The sequence below is a fragment of the Anoplopoma fimbria genome, chromosome 13, assembly GCF_027596085.1.
Source record: "Anoplopoma fimbria isolate UVic2021 breed Golden Eagle Sablefish chromosome 13, Afim_UVic_2022, whole genome shotgun sequence".
NCBI classification, from domain to species: domain Eukaryota; kingdom Metazoa; phylum Chordata; class Actinopteri; order Perciformes; family Anoplopomatidae; genus Anoplopoma; species Anoplopoma fimbria.
In genome coordinates, this window is record NC_072461.1 from 29,071,626 (window position 1) to 29,094,934 (window position 23,309).

Genomic DNA, 23,309 nt, shown 5'->3' on the forward strand with positions numbered 1-23,309 from the left:
TTTCCCGGGAGGCTGAGCAGTGTGATACCCCTATAATTGGAGCACACTCCGGTCCCCCTTTTTGAAAATGGGAACCACCACCCCGGTCTGCCACTCCACAGGCACTGTACCCGACTTCCATGCGACACTGAAGAGACGTGTCAACCAAGACAGCCCAACAATGTCCAGAGCCTTTAGCATCTCCGGTCGAATCTCATCCACTCCTGGCGCTTTGCTGCTGAAGAGCTTTTTAACTACCTCAACGACCTCCGCCAGGCATATGGACAAGTCTTCCCCTGAGTCTTCAGACTCTGCCTCTTCCACAGAGGACGTGTTGGTCGGGTTCAGGAGTTCCTCAAAGTGTTCTTTCCACCGCTCGACAATATCCCCAGTCCGGGTCTGCAGTTCTCCCCCCCTGCTGAGCACGGCCTGAGACAAGACCTGCTTCCCATTTCTGAGTCGTCTCACGGTTTGCCAGAACTTCCTTGAGGCCAGTCGAAAGTCCTTCTCCATGGCCTCACCGAACTCCTCCCACACCCGGGTTTTTGCCTCAGCAACCCGCCGCAGCTGCAGCCCTTCTGGCCAACCGGTACCTGCCTGCTGATTCAGGAGACCCCTCGGCCAACCAAGCCCGAAAGGCCTCCTTCTTCAGCTTGACGGCCTCCTCCACCACTGGTGTCCACCAGCGGGTTCTTGGATTGCCGCCACGACAGGCACCGATCGCCTTCCGACCACAACTCCTAGCAGCAGCTTCCACAATGGAGGATTTGAACATGGCCCACTTGGATTCCATGTCCTCAGCCTCCCCGGGATGCACGAGAAATTATTCCGGAGGTGGGAGTTGAAGACCTTGCGGACAGGATCCTCAGCCAGACGTTCCCAGTTCACCCTCACTACACGTTTGGGTTTACCGGGTCTGTCCGGCAGCCTCCCCCTCCACCTGATCCAACTCACCACCAGGTGGTGATCAGTTGACAGCTCTGCTCCTCTCTTCACCCGAGTGTCCAAGACATACGGCCGCAGGTCTGATGACACAACTACAAAGTCGATCATAGACCTTTGGCCTAGGGTGTTCTGGTACCAAGTACACTTATGAACCTCCCTATGCTCAAACATGGTGTTTGTTATGGACAGTCCATGACTAGCACAGAAGTCCAACAACAAAGCACGGGTTCAGATCGGGCAGGCCGTTCCTCCCAATCACACCCCTCCAGGTTTCTCCGTCATTACCCACATGAGCGTTGAAGTCTCCCAGAAGAACTATGGAGTCCCCGGTCGGCGCCCTTTCCAGAACACCACCCAAGGACTCCAAGAAGGCCGCATACTCCGAACTGCCGTTTGGTGCATAGGCACAAACAACAGTCAGAGACTTTCCTCCTGCAATTCCCAGTCGCAGAGAGGCGACCCTCTCGTTCTCCGGGGAGAACTCCAGAACAGCGGCGCTCAGCCGGGGGCTCGTGAGTATCCCCACACCCGCCTGGCGCCTCTCACCCTGGGCAACTCCGGAAAAGGAAAAAGTCCAGCCCCTCTCCAGGAGTTTGGTTCCAGAACTGGTGCTATGCGTGGAGGTGAGCCCAACTATACCTAGTTGGTAGCGTTCCACCTCCCGCACCAGCTCCGGTTCCTTCCCCGCCAGAGAGGTGACATTCCACGTCCCGAGAGCTAGTCTGTGATGCCGGGGGTCAGCACGCCCAGGTTCCCGCCCCAGCCTGCCGCCCAGCTCACATTGCACCCGACCCCAATGCCTATCCCTGCGGGTGGTGGGCCCACAGGGTGTTTTTTATAATTATTATCATTATTATAATTATAATTCAAGCATCTTTGAGTACTCTGAAAAGCGCTCTATGAATAAAATGTATTGTTTGTATTATTATTATTATTATTATTATTACTATCATTATTACATCATTCTCTACATGCCGAGCACAGGAGTGAATGACGACGTTGGGGGTTGGTGTCGATGTCTGTTCAAAACACACACGTCAATAAAGGTTTTACAAAACGCTCCTGCTGTCCGTCATATATTTGCATCATATATCGTTATGTATCTGATGTCAAGTCGATTCCAGACCTGTCTATGCATTCATAATTATTTATGATGAAGCTGTGATACAACACCGTGGGCTATCTCACATCGCTTATGATTCATATTAAAGACTACGGACATTCTTCTCTATCATCATAACAATATGCTACGCTGTGCACCAGACAGACTGTCGTACTGGAGAACATTTATACTTTTGTTCCTTTACAGTTTCTTTGTGAACGTCACAGTAGTTATGTTGTGTAAAATTATGAGACATATCAGAGTTATGACTTACAATCTTTATCTGATTGTTACCAGAAAACTGTCTGTTACATTCAGCTCATCCACAGAGTTTCATAGTTTATTAAACTGGTTTGTTTTCTTTGAACATAGGAGATGATAGAGATACATTTATCAAAGTGATCTTCTTCATTTCATCTCTCTTCTTGTTTAAAGGGAACATGGTATAAAGTGAGCTGATGGTGGCTGTGTGTTAGAAATCCATCTGGATGTGAGATGAGCTCCTTGGAGGAGCTACTCTGCTCCCTGAGCTCCTTCTTCTTCAGCTGCAGGAACACCCAGGTTAAACTCATCCAGCTCAATGTTCTCCCGTCTGCCCGGCTTCCTCCCCCTTCTGGCCTGGAGAGACATGACAGCACAGTCCTGTGTTCAGTTCACTAAACACAGATGAGAGCTTCATTCCAGTCGCTGGTCTAAACAACAGACGTGTGTCAGTACCTTACACAATGTTTACTGAGGGAATAAATCAAGAGAGAAGTAGAGTCATTTTCTCATAGACTTCTATACAACCAGAGGAGTCGCCCCCTGATGGACACTAGAGAGAATGCAGCTTTAACACATGAAGCTTTGGCTTCATACAGAGTTTAAAGTCTTCAGCGGTAAATGTTCTGTTTGAGAGTCAGTCAGAATGACGGTTTGTGTTTTTGGGACTTTGTTTCATTTGATCTGGTTAGTTTTGGTTTCATGTTACAGTGATGTCATCACCTACGTCCTGTTTTCATCACCAGAGCTCCTGGTCAGAGCTGGACCAAACATCTGACTGGATTATTTCTATTTGTGATTTGTATTATTCTACATTCACCAGAGGGGTATTTAATGATTTTATATCGTAGAACAAATCGTTCAAATGTCTTCAGCTTGAGTTAAACACAGACCTGATTTCAGACATCTGACCAAAAACCATCAGAAAACACATTAACTATGTGATGAGGGACAGAAAGTATAAAAATGACCTGTAGCACTGTATAATAATAATAATAATAATAACAATAATAACAATAATAATAATAAGAATGACAATGATAAGAATGACAATAAAAATAATTATAACGATAATAATAATAGTAATAATAATAGTAATAATAATAACAATAATAATAACAATAATAACAATAATAATAATAATGACAATAAAAATAATAATGACGATAATAATAATAGTAATAATAATAGTAATAATAATATCAATTACAATAATAATAACAGTAGTAATAATAATAAAAATAATAATAACAACAACAACAATGATAATAACAATAGTAACAACAAGAATTATATTAATAACAATAACAATAATAACAATAATAATAACAATAATAACAAAAAAGTAAATAATAATACTAACAATAACAATAACAGAAAGTTCACATTCCATCTTTGTTCGACAAAAAGGGACCAGAGAGACAGACAGATAGACAGGCAGACAAACAGACAGACAGACAGACAGACAGACAGACAGACAGACAGACAGACAGACAGACAGACAGACAGACAGGCAGGCAGTCCTGCCAGGTGGAGCTCAGCAGTCTATGGAGGGTTTGAAGCTTCCAGAAACAAGCCCACCTCTCTGAACTTTAGGATGTCGTTGTCCTGGATAACTTAACAGTTCAGTCCAATGGAAAACCACAGAGGAAGAGATGATGTCATAGATGATGTCACTGATGGGCTTACCTGAGCAGGTGAGATCCAGGATGTAGGAGTAGGAAGTTGATATTAAACACTCCCTCAGAGCAGATCCAGGATGAACACAGCGACGCTTCATAAACCACACAGATCTCAATGAGGACTTCTCATTATTTCCTACAGAAACAGCAGAGCCACAGTCCAGATCTTTACAGGCAACAGATGCTGCCTTCAGGGTCACGGTACCGATAGCTGCTACTGGTCTCCAGTCTCCTAGATATTTCAGCTCCAGTGTTCCTGCACAGCGACTGGCTCCTCCCACCAACCTGACAGGTTCTGAACAGAAACAAGAGTCGTCAGTAAAAGAACAAAGTGAGCTTCAGTAGAACAGAAATGAACCAGATCAAAGCTGCAGCTCCTCTTCTACCTGAGCAGGTGAGTCCAACAGCTTTGCCAGGTGAGCAGGTGTTTCTATCTGAGCCTGAGCTTCTACAGTCCAGGAGAGCAGACTCATTGCCTCCACACTGGAACTCTTTGGTCCACATTGGAGCCTCCACTTCTCCATAGAGCGCCCCCTGGAGGACTGAAGGAGCCCCACAGCCAAGCTCCCTACAGACCACCTCTGCATCCTGCTGGTCAAAGTCATCTTCACACACTGAGGACCACCTCTGGTTGGACTGGTTGGACTGGTTAGACTGGTTAGAGTGGTTGGACTTCACCTCCAGTCTACCTGAGCACACACTAGTCCCTTCCACCAGCCTGACAGAGTCTGTAGAGATGATAGAAGATGAAAGAGAGAGAGAGAAAAATCACCAGACATTAATAAAAAGGTGCAATTAATAAATACAATAAGTCAACATTAGTAAAAATAATAAGCAATATTATTAATAATGAAAAACATACCATATAAACATATTAGTTCATAACACACACAGTGCATTGACTGAGGTTTTCATAAGTACATAAGTAGAATGGGTCACAATGGTAAAAAGGGGAAAAATCACCAAATGTATTACTTTACACAAAAACACTTTTACATGTGGGCTACTATTAACAACACTTTAACACGTTGAACAACAATCAATAATAAATCTCATTAAAGCTTTGGCCTGCTGGTGCATTCTGGGTACTGTCCAGGTGTCAACCTCTGGTTCTGAAACATGGGCCGTTTCTCAATACCAAGTATGGTCAAGTGTGGACTTGAAAACTTGCAAGTTCAGACTTGGATAGTTCGACTCGGGAGTACAAACTCCCGAGGACGGGAGGACGCAGTACGTCATTACGTCATTACGTCATTTTGCAATTGGAACAGCAGCGAACTTGATGACGTCACCAACGTCACGACGTCACCAACTCAGCTCGTCGGTCCCGCCTACTCCGGTTATCTTCAGTCATATATATTGACAATAAAACGAAATATGATATAAAACACAACCCTGCCTTTTTTCGTTTTCATTTAGAAAATATAAAAATATTAATATGTATATGTTTTGTGTTACATCTGCAACCACAACCACAGAGACACCGGAGCCAGCGGCACATCTGGAGAGGCCTAGCCGAGATCAGGCTGCTGTCAGCGGGATGCATGAGCATCACCGCCCGGTCTCCTCTCTGGTCCTCTCATATCTCTATATATATATATATATATATATATATATATATATATATATATATATATATCTCTCTCTGGTCCTCTCATCTCCGACAAACGTCGGCGCTTTTTTCAAACAGGCTCTATCTTGATAAATTGACCGCATATTTTAAGTCTTAACAACTACATTCTCGCTTAAAAAAATGTTAAAACTAAATTCCGTTACACAACAACAGCAGTATTTAGACAGTTATAACTGACAGTTGTGAGTCGTCTCCGCCACTGTCGTCTCTTGTTTGCTGGTGAAATGCATTCTGCGATACTTGGCTGTCCAAAGTCCACACAAGTCTCCTCCGATGCATCCTCGATATAATGGGCGGAGCGAGGACACTTCCAGGTATCTGGACCGTACTTGGCTTGATGCGAACTTGTGTATTGGAACAGTACTTGGGCCGCTAGATGACGTTTCACAAGTTCAGGAGGACACAAGTACAGAGAAGTTCACATATTGAGAAACAGCCATGAAGTCACTGCTTCCTGTGTTAAAGCTGCATTTTCTCTACTGTCCACCAGGGGGCGACTCCTCTGGTTGTATAGAAGTCTATGAGAAAATGACTCTACTTCTCTCTTGATTTATTCCCTCAGTAAACATTGTAAACATGAGTTTATGGTCTCAATCTCTAGTTTCAAGTCTTCTTCAATACAGCATGATGTTCATTTAGTAAATGATGCTCCATTTAGAGTCAAACAGACCATAAAGCAGGGGATGCTTTAGGGCGGGGCTACACACTGATTGACAGGTTGACACCACAGCGTTGTCCGGTCTGAGAGTTGTCCATGTTTTGGTCTCAAAACTTTAACCCTTTCAGAGTGTTTTCACTTAATGAAAGTTCATTTTAACACTTTGGTTGTCTGAACATGGTTTTACTGAGCTCCTCCCTCTCACGTTGTGACAGTTTAACTGAGATGTGGTTTTGTCAGGGTGCCAGCCAGGTTTCTCTCCTGGCATTTAAGATGCGTCAGTCACCGTTGCTTTTTATGTTAATAATTTTATCCTTTTCTCTTTTTATATACCCAACAACCATCACAAAGGCTGTACATCCAGTTTATATGTACACCCCACACATTGAAGGATCCAATTTTACCCGAACAAGAACACAAACACACCAGTTTGGAGAATTTCACAATATTACTATATTTAAGGTTTACACACACAAGACAAGAACCCTCAAAAAATCCCACAGTCCCCAAAGCCCACACACAAAAAAACAATCAAACACAAAAACAAATGCACTCACGTCAGTCAGTCAGTCAGTCAGTCAGTCAGTCTGATCCAGTCCGGGTTTTCGCGGTGGTGCTCGAGGTGACGGCCGGTCTCCAGCTGGTCAGTGGATAGTGGGAAACAGGCAGGGGATCAGGCAGACGGAAACCAGAGGAAGTGGAGGCTAAACTGGTGGTCGGGGACAGAAGGCTGAGTCGTTGACCGGGGCACAGGCAAGGCAGGGAAGTCCAGACAGGCAGGGTCGGCAACGGGAAATCAGTCCACGGGGAATTGCTGGAAGGTCTAGCATGAATACAACAAACGATCTGGCTCTGGTGGTCTCCTCTAGATGCGTTTTGCTCTCCTGTCCTGCTACCTGAATGACAGCTATACGTTCAGGCAGTCCAGGTTGAATTGCCGCGTAAACTCTCAGCGAATCAGTGCGAAGTCCACAAAAGTGGGTGTTTCCCGGTGAAACCGGTGGTGAGATCTGGTATCACATCCAGGTTGTCACAACGTGCCTTCTGGTTGCAACAAAACAAGATGGCTGAGTCCAAAAACTTGAATTTGAGGTTTCAAAACTGTCGTCCAGAAACCAATGGATGAAGTCACCGTGACTATGTGCACTTCTTATTGTAAAGGCCGAAGCCACCACTGAAGCAAAGAGTCAAAAGCACGACTCAAGACCAGGAGACTCATTTACAACCGCTGAGTCGGCACAAAACGGGGCCTGAAAGAGGGGGGCGCCACTTCACACGCAAAAGTTGTGATCTATAAAAACATAGTTGAAGGAGAATGTGCACACCTGTTCAGACTGTAGAGATGTCACAGATGATGTCACTGATGGGCTTACCTGAGCAGGTGAGATCCAGGATGAAGGTATAGGAATATGATATTAAACACTCCCTCAGAGCAGATCCAGAATGAACACAGTTAATGATGATCCACCACACAGATCCCCATAGGGACTTTCTCTCTTCTACAGAAACAGCAGAGCCACAGTCCAGATCTCTACAGGCAACAGATGCTGCCTTCAGGGTCCAGCCAGGGCCATATACTGGTCTCCAGTCTCCTTGATATTTCAGCTCCAGTGTTCCTGCACAGCGACTGGCTCCTCCCACCAACCTGACAGGTTCTGAACAGAAACAAGAGAGTCGTCAGTAAAAGAACAAAGTGAGTTTCAGTGGAACAGAAATGAACCAGATCAGAGCTGCAGCTCCTCTTCTACCTGAGCAGGTGAGTCCAACAGCTTTGCCAGGTGAGCAGGTGTTTCTATCTGAGCCTGAGCTTCTACAGTCCAGGAGAGCAGACTCATGGCCTCCACACTGGAACTCTTTGGTCCACATTGGAGCCTCCACTTCTCCATAGAGCGCCCCCTGGAGGACTGAAGGAGCCCCACAGCCAAGCTCCCTACAGACCACCTCTGCATCCTGCTGGTCAAAGTCATCTTCACACACTGAGGACCACCTCTGGTTGGACTGGTTAGACTGGTTAGAGTGGTTGGACTTCACCTCCAGTCTACCTGAGCACAGACTAGTCCCATCCACCAGCCTGACAGGTCTGGAGTCTGTAGAGATGATAGAAGATGAAAGAGAGAGAGAGAAAAATCACCAGACATTAATAAAAAGGTGCAATTAATAAATACAATAAGTCAACATTAGTAAAAATAATAAGCAATATTATTAATAATGAAAAACATACCATATAAACATATTAGTTCATAACACACACAGTGCATTGACTGAGGTTTTCATAAGTACATAAGTAGAATGGGTCACAATGGTAAAAAGGGAAAAAATCACCAAATGTATTACTTTACACAAAAACACTTTTACATGTCGGCTACTATTAACAACACTTTAACACGTTGAACAACAATCAATAATAAATCTCATTAAAGCTTTGGCCTGCTGGTGCATTCTGGGTACTGTCCAGGTGTCAAACTCTGGTTCTGAAACATGAAGTCAGAGCTTCATGTGTTAAAGCTGCATTCTCTCTGCTGTCCACCAGGGGGCGACTCCTCTGGTTGTATAGAAGTCTATGAGAAAATGACTCTACTTCTCTCTTGATTTATTCCCTCAGTAAACATTGTAAACATGAGTTTATGGTCTGAATCTCTAGTTTCAAGTCTTCTTCAATACAGCATGATGTTCATTTAGTAAAGTTAATTTCCTCCGGTGATGAGAGGGAATACAGGGAACTGAACCAGGACTTCATAGGATGGTGCCAGCGGAACCGCCTCCAGATCAACTCTGGTAAAACCAAAGAGCTGCTGGTGGACTTCCACCGGGGTAAACACTGTCCTCCAGAACCAGTGAACATCCAGGGACAGGACATTGAGATTGTGCAATCTTATAAGTACCTGGGTGTTCACCTGAACAATAAACTGGACTGGACTGATCACAGTAACGTACTTTATAAAAAGGGTCAGAGCAGACTCTATCTGCTGAGGAGACTGAGACCTTTTTTTGACTCTGTGGTGGCTTCAGACATCTTCTATGCAGTGGTCTGCTGGAGCAGCAGCATCTCGACAGCCGACAGGAAGAAACTAAACAAACTGGTTCAGAAGGCCAGCAGTGTGCTGGGGTGTCCACTGGATACGGTGGAGGTGGTGGGAGACAGGAGGATGATGGCCAAGCTGTCATCCCTGATGAACAACACCTCCCACCCCATGCAGGACACCCTGGCAGCTCTGTGCAGCTCCTTCACCCCCGGTGGTGAAGGAGAGGTACTGCAGGTCCTTCATTCCAGCTGCTGTCAGGCTGCACAACCAGCTCTGTCTGCCATCCCAGTAGACCACAAAACAAAACACAAAAAAATCTGTACAATAGAATTACACTGTACAATACTATAATTATTCTGTCTGCATATATAATATTCTTATTAGTTATTGTGGATTTATATTTTTCTTATTTACTTATTTAAAATACTTGTTTGTTCTTTTTTTCACTATGTACCTTGTTTGCACTATATCTACGCTGCTGTAATCCTGTAAATTAACCCGCTGCGTGACTAATAAAGGATTATTTTATCTTATCTTGTCTTAAATAATGCTCCATTTAGAGTCAAACAGACCATAAAGCAGGGGATGCTTTAGGGCGGGGCTACACACTGATTGACAGGTCGACACCACAGCGTTGTCTGAGAGTTGTCCATGTTTTGGTCTCACAACTTTAACCCTTTCAGAGTGTTTTCACTTAATGAAAGTTCGTTTTAACACTTTGGTTGTCTGAACATGGGTTTACTGAGCTCCTCCCTCTCATGTGACTTCTGGTTGCAACAAAACAAGATGGCTGAGTCCAAAAACTTGAATTTGAGGTTTCAAAACTGTCGTCCAGAAACCAATGGATGAAGTCACCGTGACTATGTCCACTTCTTATTGTAAAGGCCGAAGCCACCACTGAGGCAAAGAGTCAAAAGCACGACTCAAGACCAGGGGTCTCATTTACAACCGCTGAGTCGGCACAAAACAGGGCCTGAAAGACGGGGGCGCCACTTCACACGCAAAAGTTGTGATCTATGAAAACATAGTTGAAGGAGAATGTGCACACCTGTTCAGACTGTAGAGATGAATGTGAGTGGTATCATTACAGCTATTATGAGGCCTCTTACACATTTCATTTCTCTTCATATCACACGTTACTGTGCACTTATATATTCTCTTTATCATAAACATCAGACCAGCAGTGTTATTTGTGCTTGTGAGCCATAACTATAAGCACATTTCAAGGTTAAAGATATAAACAGAGTCAATCCTCAAATCAAACGTCCCTGAATATTTCATCAGCGCTTTATGCTCTCTTCAGTGCAGAGGAGAGGCTGAACTACCGACACTCGTGGTCATCTGTGGAGCAGCTGATGAAATGATCATCATCTGTTAGAAAACTTAAATAGTGTTAAAGAACTGCAGAACAGAGTGTAAAGAGCTTTCAACAATCTTCTGATACTGTACATATATCACCAAGTAGGATCTCAGTGTTCATATAGTTTTTGTGAGTAGAGTCTCTGCAATGAACTCCACTTTATTGATTTCTTCATGGTTTATTCCATAAGGACAGATACAGCATACTGTACACAGACAAAGTGAAAACGGCTATCTGATGCAGCTATCAGAGCTCACTGGAGTCACCATGGTGACTGTCACACACTCTGCCTTCTTCACTCACCTCACCTGGAGAATGTTCACCTCCTGCACATGAGGATTGTGTAAATGAGCAAAGTGTGTAAATAAAGCCAGTGACAGTTCTCACACAATCACTCCATGACCTCATGATCTGTCCTCATCATACTGCCATAATAAAACATGAATACAAAAATACATTCACTGTGTTCACCTATCAGACTTCCTTTTTTAAATGATATCTACGGTGGTGGATACCAGTGATGGTCTCCATCATGTTGGAAGCAATCAGTGTGATTCCTGTGAATCTATAAATACTTCAGTGACATTTGTGATGTGTTCTGCTGCAGGGTAGATACTCTGTCACTGTTAGGACTGTCAATAGAAGAATGAGGAGCAAACAAGTGTTCAGAGATCACCTCATCCAAAGCACTTTGATTTCTGTCTTCCTCTTGTAGTTGCTGTAATTCACCATAAAGACCCATTGATCAGCAGCTCATTTCTATGCATCAACATTCACACGGTGCTTTGCATTGACCGTTTATGGTTGAATGTGGGCGTGTAGAGGGATGTGAGGCAGAACCAGCTGCACACATTTACAGGTTGAATATGGAATTATTAGAGGAAATATCTCACTGGAAGACTTATGCAAGGTTTTATGAATCAGAATATTTGTTTGTACGTGCATTTCCTCCTTTCAACATACTCAAACATTTAAAAGATGAAGAATTAAGCTGATGTAGAGCTGCAGGATTATGATGAACACGTCATCAACAGGATCAGTGAAGAGAACACGTTTAAAAGATACAACTGCTGTCAAGTTGGCTTTAACAATGAGAACTTTCCTCACATGCAGGCAGAAGTGAAACATCAGGGCAAAGACATTCTGCAGCTTGACATCTATGAGGAGCAAGATCAGAGCATCAGAAGAGCTTCACTGAGAGCAGCATAGTATCAGTGCTCCACCTGGACAGCTTTGCTGCTGAGAACGAGATTCTCTCACTGCAGATCTACATTGAGATCAAATGAAGGGAAACACCTGGCATGAATGAAGAGTTATGGGACCAACTGATGGAACACAAGTATCCACTCCTCAGAAGATGTGCCTTGAACTGGATGAAGAAACATGTCTCCACTTCAGCTGTACCAGGTGCTGAGCCAGTAGAGTTCAACATGCAGAAAAGTCACGTTTGAAAGCAGACAAAGGGAATCTAACGGTTCACCTGATGAGGAAGTGACAGGTGAAGGCTCATGAAGGGATAGAGCCACCTCAGAGAGTGTTTATATACAGACTCACAGTATGTAGTTAGGGAGGGACTGGACCCAGACATAGGAATCAGATCAGTACACAGATGATGTCACTGATGGGCTTACCTGAGCAGGTGAGATACACGATGGAGGAAGAGGAATATGATGTTGAACACTCCTTCAGAGTAGATCCAGACTGAACACAGTTATAGTCGATCCTCCACACAGATCTCTCTAAGGACTTTCTCCATTCCACATCAACAGCAGAGCCACAGTCCAGATCTCTACAGGCAACAGATGCTGTCTTCAGGGTCCAGCCATAGCCATATACTGGACTCCAGTCTCCTTCATGTTTCAGCTCCAGTGTTCCTGCACAGCGACTGTCTCCTCCCACCAACCTGACAGGTTCTGAACAGAAACAAGAGAGTCGTCAGTAAAGAACAAAGTGAGCTCCAGTAGAACAGAAATGAACCAGATCAAAGCTGCAGCTCCTCTTCTACCTGAGCAGGTGAGTCCAACAGCTTTGCCAGGTGAGCAGGTGTTTCTATCTGAGCCTGAGCTTCTACAGTCCAGGAGAGCAGACTCATGGCCTCCACACTGGAACTCTTTGGTCCACATTGGAGCCTCCACTTCTCCATAGAGCGCCCCCTGGAGGACTGAAGGAGCCCCACAGCCAAGCTCCCTACAGACCACCTCTGCATCCTGCTGGTCAAAGTCATCTTCACACACTGAGGACCACCTCTGGTTGGACTTCACCTCCAGTCTACCTGAGCACAGACTAGTCCCTTCCACCAGCCTGACAGAGTCTGTAGAGATGATAGAAGATGAGAGAGAGAGAGAGAGAAATCACCAGACACTAAATAAAAAGATTCAGAGGTGCAATTAATAAATACAATAAGTCAACATTAGTAAAAATAATAAGCAATATTATTAATAATGAAAAACATACCATATAAACATATTAGTTCATAACACACACAGTGCATTGACTGAGGTTTTCATAAGTACATAAGTAGAATGGGTCACAATGGTAAAAAGGGGAAAAATCACCAAATCTATTACTTTACACAAAAACACTTTTACATGTGGGCTACTATTAACAACACTTTATGAAGCTTAGCGTTAGTTCATGAGGACACGGGAGTCATACGTCCCCAGCTGTACCCAGCTCACAGCTTCTGATCGGCCACAGACCAGTCACGGAGACCTTTTCAAGTTCCTCTTGTCGCTCCTCTCCCCACTCCTACGAAACATACATCCAAGAAGAAGACCTGTCCTCGCACCGCCAACGACGCTAATGCCTCTGCTTCCACTGGCGTTACCACCTCCACCCAGACGTACACCGGTCATCAGGATGGAGACCGGGTCCTCTCTCACCAACATCCAGTAGTCCATCAGCGGGATGGACGTCTGCCTCCAGGTTTTGGAAAACCGTTCCGACTGCCAACTAAAAACTCCGTTCCCAGTGTCAACAACGCTCCAGCTGCGTCTCTCCACGGGCCACCTGGGTACCTGGGTACCTGGGTACCTGGGTACCTGGGTACCTGGCTACCTGGGTACCTGGCTACCTGGGTACCTGGGTACCTGGCTACCTGGGTACCTGGGTACCTGGGTACCTGGGTACCTGGGTACCTGGGTACCTGGCTACCTGGGTACCTGGGTACCTGGGTACCTGGCTACCTGGGTACCTGGCTACCTGGGTACCTGGCTACCTGGGTACCTGGGTACCTGGCTACCTGGGCTACCTGGGTACCTGGCTACCTGCCGCTCCAACCGGAGTGCCATTCTTTCCACCTGCTGCTGCAATCTCTCCTCACCTAAGGAATCAAATCCTTGCAGGTAATGATATTAATCTGACTAAAACTCTGCTGTATTCAACAGACGTACCGTTGACTGTGGGATGTCTCAGTCACTCTGGAAGAAAGCGACCCAGACTGTTAAAGAACCGGACTATGCCCGAGTTCAATGTCACTGTCGGTGTATTCAGAGATGTCATATGTGAAGTATATCCTGACTGTAGGTCCGGACTAGACACTTACCTAGCCATCATCTCCGACCTGGCTCTGTCTCATGGGGGCTCTCTGTTAGAGTACCATAAATCATTCTCGGCAAAAGCGTCGTTGTACATTCAAAGATTCAACCAAAGACTGGTCCGTTCTGGACCTGGTCCGTTCTGGATCTGGTCCGTTATGGATCTGGTCCGTTCTGGATCTGGTCTGTTCTGGACCTGGTCCGTTATGGACCTGGTCCGTTATGGATCTGGTCCGTTATGGATCTGGTCCGTTCTGGACCTGGTCCGTTCTGGATCTGGTCCGTTCTGGACCTGGTCCGTTATGGATCTGGTCCGTTCTGGATCTGGTCCGTTCTGGATCTGGTCCGTTCTGGATCTGGTCCGTTATGGATCTGGTCCGTTATGGACCTGGCTGTCGTCAGCAGACCCTTCACAGGACATCACCTTTCCTGCTTCGTATGGGCTCATCCTCTCACACAGGCTCCTCGGCTCCTCCAGAGGAATGGAACCGGGACAGTGAATAAACCTTCAACACCATCAACGTCCCTGAACTCGGAAAAAAGTTGAAGAAGCATCCAAATCGTTGGTTTGTGGTTTTATTTTGCAGGTTTAAGCTTTCTTCCAAAAATATCCCATGTCCGTAATACCTTCTACCTCCAATCTAAGTCCAGAGGGCTTTTGATAGTTCTCCCTTTCCACTTCCCACATTAACCCTATGAGCATAGCGACTCGAAAGTATCCCTGAATAAGCTCTTGATGACAGACTCGTCAGCCACATGACGATAGCCTGAATAATAGCATTATAGCATTATAGCATTATAGCATTATAGCATTATAGCATTATAGCCTTACACCTCCCGCCTTCCTTCAGTATCTGCCATCCTCTGGGGCAGCGTTACTCTATAATTGGTGGCTCGCATGGTAGCTTCCTATGTGGTAACACAGCCAATACATTTTTTCAAATGTGCTTCATAAACGTACAACATTGCACTACAAAAACGCAAACATCTGAATTATACTTGTCCCTTCACCCAAATAATGAAGGAGAAATTAAAAGTATTAAGCCTTAATGGTGATCCCTAAAGGGGGAATTGTCAACCTGTCAAACCTGGCAACGCAGCCCGCAAGCGTGTTGTTTACAACACGTGACCGCTCAAAATGTAAAGGCGGGCTACGTAAGCTACGTAAGCTACGTAAGCTACGTAAGCTACGTAAGCTACGTAAGCTACGTAAGCTACGTAAGCTCCGTAAACTACGTAAGCTACGTAAGCTACGTAAACTACGTAAGCTACGCACGCTCCGCTTGCCAGCTGAAATACGAAATGGACCGGTTTTTAATAAAAAAGGGACAGAAAAGAACTCAAAAACCAGACGAACAGACAGACAGTGTTGCTAGTGGAGTGATGAGGGAAATAAGTCTGAGGACAAAAACCAGCAGGAAGACATCGGAGAGGGGACGGGCAGAGAAACGGCAGGTGTAATTAAAAACGAAACATAAGAAGCATACAAGATGAGCACAGAACATTTCAAGAGAAGTGGACGGACGGATTCCTGTTTGTTCTGCACGGTATGAACCCTCTATGTTTGTTCTGCACGGTATGAACCCTCTATGTTTGATTTGCTTCTATGTTTGTTCTGCACGGTATGAACCCTCTATGTTTGTTCTGCACGGTATGAACCCTCTATGTTTGATTTGCTCGGTATGAACCCTCTATGTTTGTTCTGCACGGTATGAACCCTCTATGTTTGATTTGCATGTTTGATTTGCGGTATGAACCCTCTATGTTTGATTTGCTCGGTATGAACCCTCTATGTTTGATTTGATTTGCACGTTTGATTTGCATATGAACCCTCTATGTTTGATTTGCTCGGTGAACCCTCTATGTTTGATTTGCTCTATGTTTGATTTGTATGAACCCTCTATGTTTGATTTGCTATGAACCCTCTATGTTTGATATGAACCCTCTATGTTTGATTTGCAATTTGAACCCTCTATGTTTGATTTGCTCGGTATGAACCCTCTATGTTTGATTTGCTCGGTATGAACCCTCTATGTTTGATTTGCTCGGTATGAACCCTCTATGTTTGATTTGCTCGGTATGAACCCTCTATGTTTGATTTGCACGGTATGAACCCTCTATGTTTGATTTGCACGGTATGAACCCTCTATGTTTGTTCTGCACGGTATGAACCCTCTATGTTTGTTCTGACCGGTATGAACCCTCTATGTTTGATTTGCTCGGTATGAACCCTCTATGTTTGATTTGCTCGGTATGAACCCTCTATGTTTGATTTGCACGGTATGAACCCTCTATGTTTGATTTGCACGGTATGAACCCTCTATGTTTGATTTGCACGGTATGAACCCTCTATGTTTGATTTGCTCGGTATGAACCCTCTATGTTTGATTTGCACGGTATGAACCCTCTATGTTTGTTCTGCACGGTATGAACCCTCTATGTTTGATTTGCTCGGTATGAACCCTCTATGTTTGTTCTGCAAACCCTCTATGTTTGTTCTGCACGGTATGAACCCTCTATGTTTGATTTGCTCGGTATGAACCCTCTATGTTTGATTTGCTCGGTATGAACCCTCTATGTTTGATTTGCACGGTATGAACCCTCTATGTTTGATTTGCTCGGTATGAACCCTCTATGTTTGATTTGCTCGGTATGAACCCTCTATGTTTGATTTGCACGGTATGAACCCTCTATGTTTGATTTGCTCGGTATGAACCCTCTATGTTTGATTTGCTCGGTATGAACCCTCTATGTTTGATTTGCCCTCTTGAACCCTCTATGTTTGTTCTGCACGGTATGAACCCTCTATGTTTGTTCTGCACGGTATGAACCCTCTATGTTTGATTTGCTCGGTATGAACCCTCTATGTTTGATTTGCTCGGTATGAACCCTCTATGTTTGTTCTGCACGGTATGAACCCTCTATGTTTGTTCTGCACGGTATGAACCCTCTATGTTTGTTCTGCACGGTATGAACCCTCTATGTGTGATTTGCTCGGTATGAACCCTCTATGTTTGATTTGCACGGTATGAACCCTCTATGTTTGATTTGACCGGTATGAACCCTCTATGTTTGATTTGACCGGTATGAACCCTCTATGTTTGATTTGACCGGTATGAACCCTCTATGTTTGATTTGACCGGTATGAACCCTCTATGTTTGATTTGCACGGTATGAACCCTCTATGTTTGTTCTGCACGGTATGAACCCTCTATGTTTGATTTGACCGGTATGAACCCTCTATGTTTGATTTGACCCTCTATGTTTGATTTGCTGAACCCTCTATGTTTGATTTGCTCGGTATGAACCCTCTATGTTTGATTTGACCGGTATGAACCCTCTATGTTTGATTTGCTCGGTATGAACCCTCTATGTTTGATTTGACCGGTATGAACCCTCTATGTTTGATTTGACCGGTATGAACCCTCTATGTTTGATTTGCACGGTATGAACCCTCTATGTTTGATTTGCAAACAAACCCGTGCCGGTTTCAAACGAAGCAATCTGGAGCGCCATTTCAAAACGGCGCATCCAAAAGTCAATGAACTTTACCCGCCTGGCAGTGAACTAAGAATTAAGAAAACTGCACAGCTCACTGCTCACAGCTCACTGCTTCACTGTGTGAGCAGCAACATCTAATCCACACAAACATCTAATCCACCTCCACCGCAGAGGCTTAACAGAGGCGTCTTATGAGAGAGCGTGGATTCGTTGAAGTTTTGGAGGAGCTGAAGGGTGAGTTTGAATCCAGATTCAGTGATGTGACTGAATATAAGGAGGTTTTCCATGTGGATGTGTCCTCCCTCACGTCAGACATCACACAGCTCTGCCCTGGTGATCGTGCTGCTCTGGAGAGTGAAATAATTGAGCTGCAAACAAACAACATTCTCCAAGTTGAACTCAGAGCAGGTGTTGGCCACTTCTGGAGTCTGGTTTCTGAAGCAGACTTTCCCACTTTGAAACCACTTGCACAGAAAGTGATGTCTTTCTTCATGAGCACATACACCTGTGAGTCAACACTTTCGACCATGAACACTATCAAGAGAAAACAGAAAACCGACTGACCCATGGTCATCTTGAATGCCTCACTGTGATTGCAACAACCAAATACAAATACAACATGAAGAAAGTCAAGGTCATCACAGTATTAAGTTAAATCTGGTCTTAAATGAAAATCCATTGTTATTACTTTTCTGTTGTTTTGTTGTTAGGCCTGTGGGCCGATGCCTGCAGGTCGGTTGGTTCAGTGTGTCACTTCCTTGCAGTGGTAAGGGTGAGCTGTGTGTTTTAAGCCTTGATGTCTCCCTTTCAGTGGGAAGGTGACTGTGGCCAGGGAATCTTTTAACATTGTTCTGTTGGTTTCCTGGTTCTTTTTTGGAGACCGAGTATTTTGTGTTAACCGATTGCATGACTGACTATCCTGGTACCTTTTTGCAGGCCAGCGTTTTGAGTTCAACCTGACGGTGTTGTTGTTTATTTTTGTTAAATAAAATAAACTCCTGTTTTTTAACAAGGCACGTGTCTCTTTGTCCTCTCTTTCGCTGACCAGTCCTGGGAATAACATCATTGTATTACTCCCCTCATCCCCTTAAGTCTGGGACGTAACACCAATTTATATGAAGAAATGCACATTTGCAAAGGTGACTTAGCATGTTGTCATAAAAGTGGCTCTCCTTTTGATTTTGCAATGCCAATGTGGCTCTTGTCAAAAAAATAGTGAGGATCACTGCTCTGGGGCAACTTATGGTCGAGGAGACAAATGATAGTTTCTGCGATAAGAGTCGCCGTTAACATCCATCATGAATAAATGACTGTAATGTAATGTAATGAGTAACACGGTCATGGCTGGGGATAGGTTGTGTTTGATGTTCTACCATATTCACAATTTAATATACATTTGAGTTGTTCCAGACCTGCGCACTGTGCGGCCCGACAAAGATTACATGATGATTAGAAGATAAAACATGTTTTATAATTATCTTATGGGTGGACTAAAACCGCAGTGCTTTTATTTTGAAGCCCATTTATTCTCACAGTGCACGCGATCGTGCACGTCAACTGTGCACGTGAAATGCGTGTGATTGACAGCCTGTCACCCTGAAACATGCCAACATGTGGGCTCATGAGAGGAAGAGGAGGTGGACTACTAATGTTTACTACTAATGTTTACTACTAATGTTTACTACTCATGTTTACTACTACTGTTTACTACTCATGTTTACTACTCATGTTTACTACTAATGTTTACTACTAATGTTTACTACTCATGTTTACTACTAATGTTTACTACTAATGTTTACTACTCATGTTTACTACTAATGTTTACTACTAATGTTTACTACTAATGTTTACTACTCATGTTTACTACTCATGTTTACTACTAATGTTTACTACTCATGTTTACTACTAATGTTTACTACTCATGTTTACTACTAATGTTTACTACTAATGTTTACTACTCATGTTTACTACTAATGTTTACTACTCATGTTTACTACTCATGTTTACTACTCATGTTTACTACTCATGTTTACTACTAATGTTTACTACTAATGTTTACTACTAATGTTTACTACTAGTGTTTACTACTCATGTTTACTACTCATGTTTACTACTAATGTTTACTACTCATGTTTACTACTAATGTTTACTACTAATGTTTACTACTCATGTTTACTACTCATGTTTACTACTAATGTTTACTACTCATGTTTACTACTAATGTTTACTACTCATGTTTACTACTAATGTTTACTACTAATGTTTACTACTCATGTTTACTACTAATGTTTACTACTAATGTTTACTACTCATGTTTACTACTAATGTTTACTACTCATGTTTACTACTAATGTTTACTACTCATGTTTACTACTAATGTTTACTACTAATGTTTACTACTCATGTTTACTACTCATGTTTACTACTCATGTTTACTACTAATGTTTACTACTAATGTTTACTACTCATGTTTACTACTAATGTTTACTACTCATGTTTACTACTAATGTTTACTACTAATGTTTACTACTAATGTTTACTACTCATGTTTACTACTAATGTTTACTACTATGTTTACTACTAATGTTTACTACTAATGTTTACTACTCATGTTTACTACTAATGTTTACTACTCATGTTTACTACTCATGTTTACTACTAATGTTTACTACTAATGTTTACTACTCATGTTTACTACTAATGTTTACTACTCATGTTTACTACTAATGTTTACTACTAATGTTTACTACTAATGTTTACTACTCATGTTTACTACTCATGTTTACTACTCATGTTTACTACTAATGTTTACTACTCATGTTTACTACTCATGTTTACTACTACTACTAATGTTTACTACTAATGTTTACTACTCATGTTTACTACTAGTGTTTACTACTAATGTTTACTACTCATGTTTACTACTAATGTTTACTACTGTGTTTACTACTCATGTTTACTACTCATGTTTACTACTCATGTTTACTACTCATGTTTACTACTAGTGTTTACTACTAATGTTTACTACTCATGTTTACTACTAATGTTTACTACTAATGTTTACTACTCATGTTTACTACTCATGTTTACTACTAATGTTTACTACTCATGTTTACTACTCATGTTTACTACTAGTGTTTACTACTAATGTTTACTACTCATGTTTACTACTAGTGTTTACTACTCATGTTTACTACTAATGTTTACTACTCATGTTTACTACTAATGTTTACTACTAATGTTTACTACTCATGTTTACTACTCATGTTTACTACTAATGTTTACTACTCATGTTTACTACTAATGTTTACTACTCATGTTTACTACTAATGTTTACTACTAATGTTTACTACTCATGTTTACTACTAATGTTTACTACTAATGTTTACTACTCATGTTTACTACTAATGTTTACTACTCATGTTTACTACTCATGTTTACTACTAATGTTTACTACTCATGTTTACTACTCATGTTTACTACTCATGTTTACTACTAATGTTTACTACTCATGTTTACTACTCATGTTTACTACTAATGTTTACTACTCATGTTTACTACTCATGTTTACTACTAATGTTTACTACTCATGTTTACTACTCATGTTTACTACTAATGTTTACTACTCATGTTTACTACTAATGTTTACTACTAATGTTTACTACTCATGTTTACTACTAATGTTTACTACTCATGTTTACTATGTTTACTACTCATGTTTACTACTAATGTTTACTACTCATGTTTACTACTCATGTTTACTACTCATGTTTACTACTCATGTTTACTACTAATGTTTACTACTCATGTTTACTACTAATGTTTACTACTCATGTTTACTACTAATGTTTACTACTCATGTTTACTACTCATGTTTACTACTAATGTTTACTACTCATGTTTACTACTCATGTTTACTACTCATGTTTACTACTAATGTTTACTACTCATGTTTACTACTCATGTTTACTACTCATGTTTACTACTCATGTTTACTACTAATGTTTACTACTCATGTTTACTACTAATGTTTACTACTCATGTTTACTACTCATGTTTACTACTCATGTTTACTACTCATGTTTACTACTAATGTTTCTTTATGAAGTCAAGGTGAACCTGTTTGTGTGTGTGTGTGGTGTGTGTGTGTGTGTGTGTGTGTGTGTGTGTGTGTGTGAACCTGTGTGTGTGTGTGTGTGTGTGTGTGTGTGTGTGTGTGTGTGTGTGTGTGTGTGTGTGTGTGTGTGTGTGTGTGTGTGGTGTGTGTGTGTGTGTGTGTGTGTGTGTGTGTGTGTGTGGTGTGTGTGTGTGTGTGTGTGTGTGTGTGTGTGTGTGTGTGTGTGTGTGTGTGTGTGTGTGTGTGTGTGTGTGTGTGTGTGTGTGTGTGTGTGTGTGTGTGTGTGTGTGTGTGTGTGTGTGTGTGTGTGTGTGTGTGTGTGTGTGTGTGTGTGTGTGTGTGTGTGTGTGTGTGTGTGTGTGTGTGTGTGGGGAGCATGTCGTGTTTAAAGAGGACAATTTTCTTTTCTTTTTTTCTTTTTTGTTTGCACAGTTGTGAAAACATTAAATATTTAATATAGGCATGTAAAGTCAAAAAGGCTACTAAACTGGGACACTGTTCTTTACAGTGACACAGTTCAGTGACATGTCTTGTTTATTTTGGCTACAAAGATGATGTGATGTCTTTAGAAAGCTAAGAATCCTTGTTTCAATAGTATATGAAACTCAAAATGCCCTTTGTTATTAATGTGACTGAAAATGAGTCAAATGTTTCACATTTTGTTTATCATTTTGGAAATTCTATTTGAATAAATTATATTTTTGAAAGCTAACCTCACCTTTTAATTGCCAAATAATAACATACACTCTTACCAGCGGTCAAAACAATGTTTACTGCTTTTTTATATAGAAATAAAATGTATATTATGCATCATTGAGTTTGGCATTTTGGCCCGGCCCTCCAAAATATTTTCAGTTGCTCATTTGGCCCCCTGGGAAACATAATTGCCCACCCCTGATCTAAACTGATGAAGAGGATGAGTGTGTGTGTTTGCTTTGGGAGGAGAAGAGAGGGAGGATGGGTGTGCGTAGGAGTGCTGCATGTGTGTGTGTGTGAAACTTGGCTGCTGATGTGTTCCAGCTGTGTGCCATAAAATGCATAGGAAGAGAATAGATGTGTTAAAGTTAAAAGAAAGAAAAAACACATTACGATTGAATAAACATGCATAGGTGGTGATTTGAGAACGGGACATTTAATAATTTGTGAGGATAGATATGTGGCCCGATGTATTGTGTAAAAAACTATGAGCTTCTTTTTAGAAGACGTAATGAATTGAACGAGTTAGTAAATAAAACATGAGCTCTTCTTAAAAGGGACGTAATATAATAAATAAGCTGTTAAATGCACAATGAACTTCGTTTAAGAAGGGTAGCGTTTGAAACCCCCCCTCACTCGTCTCAAAAAAAAAAAAAAAGGCGTTCGGTGACACTCTCTTGGGAGTTACAGAGAATTCCTTTGCCGTTTGAACTGTTTGGTCCAGTCGGTGTTCACTAAATGCTACAATGTTTAGGTAGGGGTGTAATTTAGGAATAAAATGTAAGATGCTGTTAAAGGGACCTAATGGGTTCACAA

General features: G+C 42.4%; 1 protein-coding gene across 2 annotated transcripts in view; it reads right to left on the reverse strand.

The window, feature by feature from the left end:
- Positions 1–2,275: 2,275 nt before the first annotated feature.
- The window catches only part of LOC129101444 (scavenger receptor cysteine-rich type 1 protein M160-like), a 47,898-nt gene continuing 26,864 nt past the window's right edge, over positions 2,276–23,309 (reverse strand). For both annotated transcript variants that reach the window (XM_054611275.1, XM_054611276.1), the window contains exons 7-13: positions 12,649–12,954; positions 12,275–12,556; positions 8,009–8,347; positions 7,634–7,915; positions 4,356–4,697; positions 3,977–4,264; positions 2,276–2,644 (exon numbers count right to left, since the gene is read on the reverse strand). In XM_054611275.1, the coding sequence (XP_054467250.1) occupies positions 2,604–2,644; positions 3,977–4,264; positions 4,356–4,697; positions 7,634–7,915; positions 8,009–8,347; positions 12,275–12,556; positions 12,649–12,954 (1,880 nt within the window). In that variant the 3' untranslated portion in view covers positions 2,276–2,603. The remainder of the gene's footprint in view (positions 2,645–3,976; positions 4,265–4,355; positions 4,698–7,633; positions 7,916–8,008; positions 8,348–12,274; positions 12,557–12,648; positions 12,955–23,309) is intronic.